Here is a 2145-nt window from a genome sequence, read left to right as displayed (position 1 = left end):
CTCATTCACGTTAATAAACAATAGATCTCTTTCCAAATGCATTTTACTGGTTTTTTGAGCTAAATGCTGCAAACAGTAAACAAATAATACCAAAATACTATATATTCAAAACTATTTACTGAAATACTACAGTCAAAATCATTCTTCACAAGCTTGAGTTTAACTTAGCAAACAACTCGGTCTTCCCAGACGCTTTCATAAGGTAGATAGGACCTATCCTATTCTCTCCTTCTTGGTCCCACCGCTGTTCACACGCCCCTTCCAGCCCCCTTCCTCTCCCATTATAACTTTATTCTTTTTTTGGTCAAATCCATTATAAACTTTATTCAGTGACCTGTGCACAAAATAGTGTAAGTTGTCTTTGCATTTTTAACCCTGCTAAAGTCTCCAGCTTGCTAACTTACTGGCCTCATCTACATCCCAGCTTATTCTCTCTCAATCATTTCTTTCTATCCTGTGAAAGCTCGTGACGACAATGCCCACTAGTCAAGTCCCAGATCGAACCGAGGCCGAATTCTTCTGGAGAATCCTGGGGTTCCTATCGGCCATCATCGGGCTGTTGTCTTTTCTTCTGAGTTCATCTTTTCACTTTATGTTTGGAGAGTTGAACACATGGAAGACTCTTCTCTATGTTCTTTTAAGTATCATGGTCCCCTACAGCATCTTGTTTGTGAAGACATGGAACCCTCCTCATAATTTATTTTTCAGATATCACGTAGCATTTCTGGTCTTGTTTCTCACCTCCCTCTACTCTTATTTCTATGACAAATTCATGAAGATAAAACCGGACATCTTCAGCGTCGTTTCTAGTGGTTCGTTTGCTTTCACGTCTTTAAGCTTGAAAATGCAGAATATTCAAGTTGGATTCGAGGACGATCTTCTCAAATTTTTCCTGGGTTTTCTCACCATCCAACTCATGAAGATCAACTTGCTTCTCGCTTTGATCGGAGCAGCTGTGTGTTACTTTGCCATGGTTCTAATTCCCTGGCGTTTAGATTCTCCACTGGAGACTGTTAGTTGTATTAGTACTCTCCAAGAGAACGTGGCAATAAAAATTGATACTTGTGCTTCCGATCTCAGAAAACAACTGTGTTCCATTCAGCTGGGAATTGTGAATGACAGTGAAAACCCCGAGAGATTCGTTTACCCTTCAGATTTTGAGTCTAGACTCAAGGACGGAATCGCTTCTGGGTTAGTTCAAGAGTGTTACGACGCTTTCATCGCTTGGCGAAAACAGTTCCTAAACGACCAAATGACTACCATTGGGTTTCAGAATCTCAGCATCAATGAAGTCCGCAGGTTGCCGATGAAAACTCTCAAAAACGACATCGAAGAATGGACAAAAGTTTGTTATTTGGTCGTTCAGAGGCTGTTTCCTCAGGAACGGCATGCCTGCAGTGTCGTCTTCTCGGCGCTCTCTCCTCGGGACGAACTGTCTTTCATGGAGGTTTGTCGGGGAATAACGACACAGCTATTGAATTATGCCAAAGCCGTTTCGACCACAACGCTGTCGCCGGAGCGGTTGTTCAGAATTGTCGACGTTTTGGACACATTGGAGGAGATTTTGCCTGACATGGAATCACTGTTCCGTAATAGGATTTGTGAGTTTCTCTACGACGAAGCTATCGCAGTGAGTAAAAGGCTAGGAGAAGCAGCCACAGGAGTCTACAAAGAGCTCGAGAATCTGATTCGTCAAGACCCGGCAAAGGTAAATACACCCGAGTCTCCATGCCTGATTTATATTTACCAATTCTGATCATTTTTTCGCCATATGAATTCTATGTTTTGTGCATAATGAAGCGTAAAATTACGAGCTTCTCCGATCATCCTTTGTTCCATCTCTAGTCCCTCACTCCGTTCGTTATTCGCTTCCTTGGATCGTAAGGTGGTTCTCTTTGACGAATAAGATGGCCACCATGTTGCAAGCTCGAAAGTGTTTGGAAATGTTTCTATCATCGCTCCCAAAAGTGTCCTTAACCTCCTTGTCGCTGACTTTTTACTTCCGATCCTGAGAGCTTCATCTCGATCCCGTTCTGGAGCTGCCAGAAGAGCCCCGTAGTGTTGCGTTGCTCCTCCGCCGGCTGAGTCTTGTTCATTATGAAAAACATCCCCGTGGCGGCGGCGAAGAGGAGGCCGGAGGAGAGA

The 2145-nt window shown here is 43.4% G+C and overlaps 1 protein-coding gene across 1 annotated transcript; it reads left to right on the top strand.

The window, feature by feature from the left end:
* Positions 1-475: 475 nt before the first annotated feature.
* Positions 476-1756, top strand: LOC114713164 (uncharacterized). The gene has a single exon (XM_028897752.1). The coding sequence runs from the start codon at positions 476-478 to the stop codon at positions 1754-1756; it is 1281 nt and encodes a 426-aa protein (XP_028753585.1).
* The last annotated feature ends 389 nt before the right edge of the window (positions 1757-2145 follow it).

This window comes from Neltuma alba, unplaced genomic scaffold, assembly GCF_004799145.2.
Source record: "Neltuma alba isolate B1F8T4 unplaced genomic scaffold, ASM479914v2 tig00011419_pilon, whole genome shotgun sequence".
Taxonomy (NCBI): Eukaryota; Viridiplantae; Streptophyta; class Magnoliopsida; order Fabales; family Fabaceae; genus Neltuma; species Neltuma alba.
The sequence above is the reverse complement of the archived record's forward strand: the minus strand, read 5'-3'. Positions and strand labels throughout refer to the sequence as shown.

Bases quoted from the DNA above. Each gene is read 5' to 3' on its own strand.
- LOC114713164 (XM_028897752.1), top strand. From the start codon at position 476: ATGCCCACTAGTCAAGTCCCAGATCGAACCGAGGCCGAATTCTTCTGG.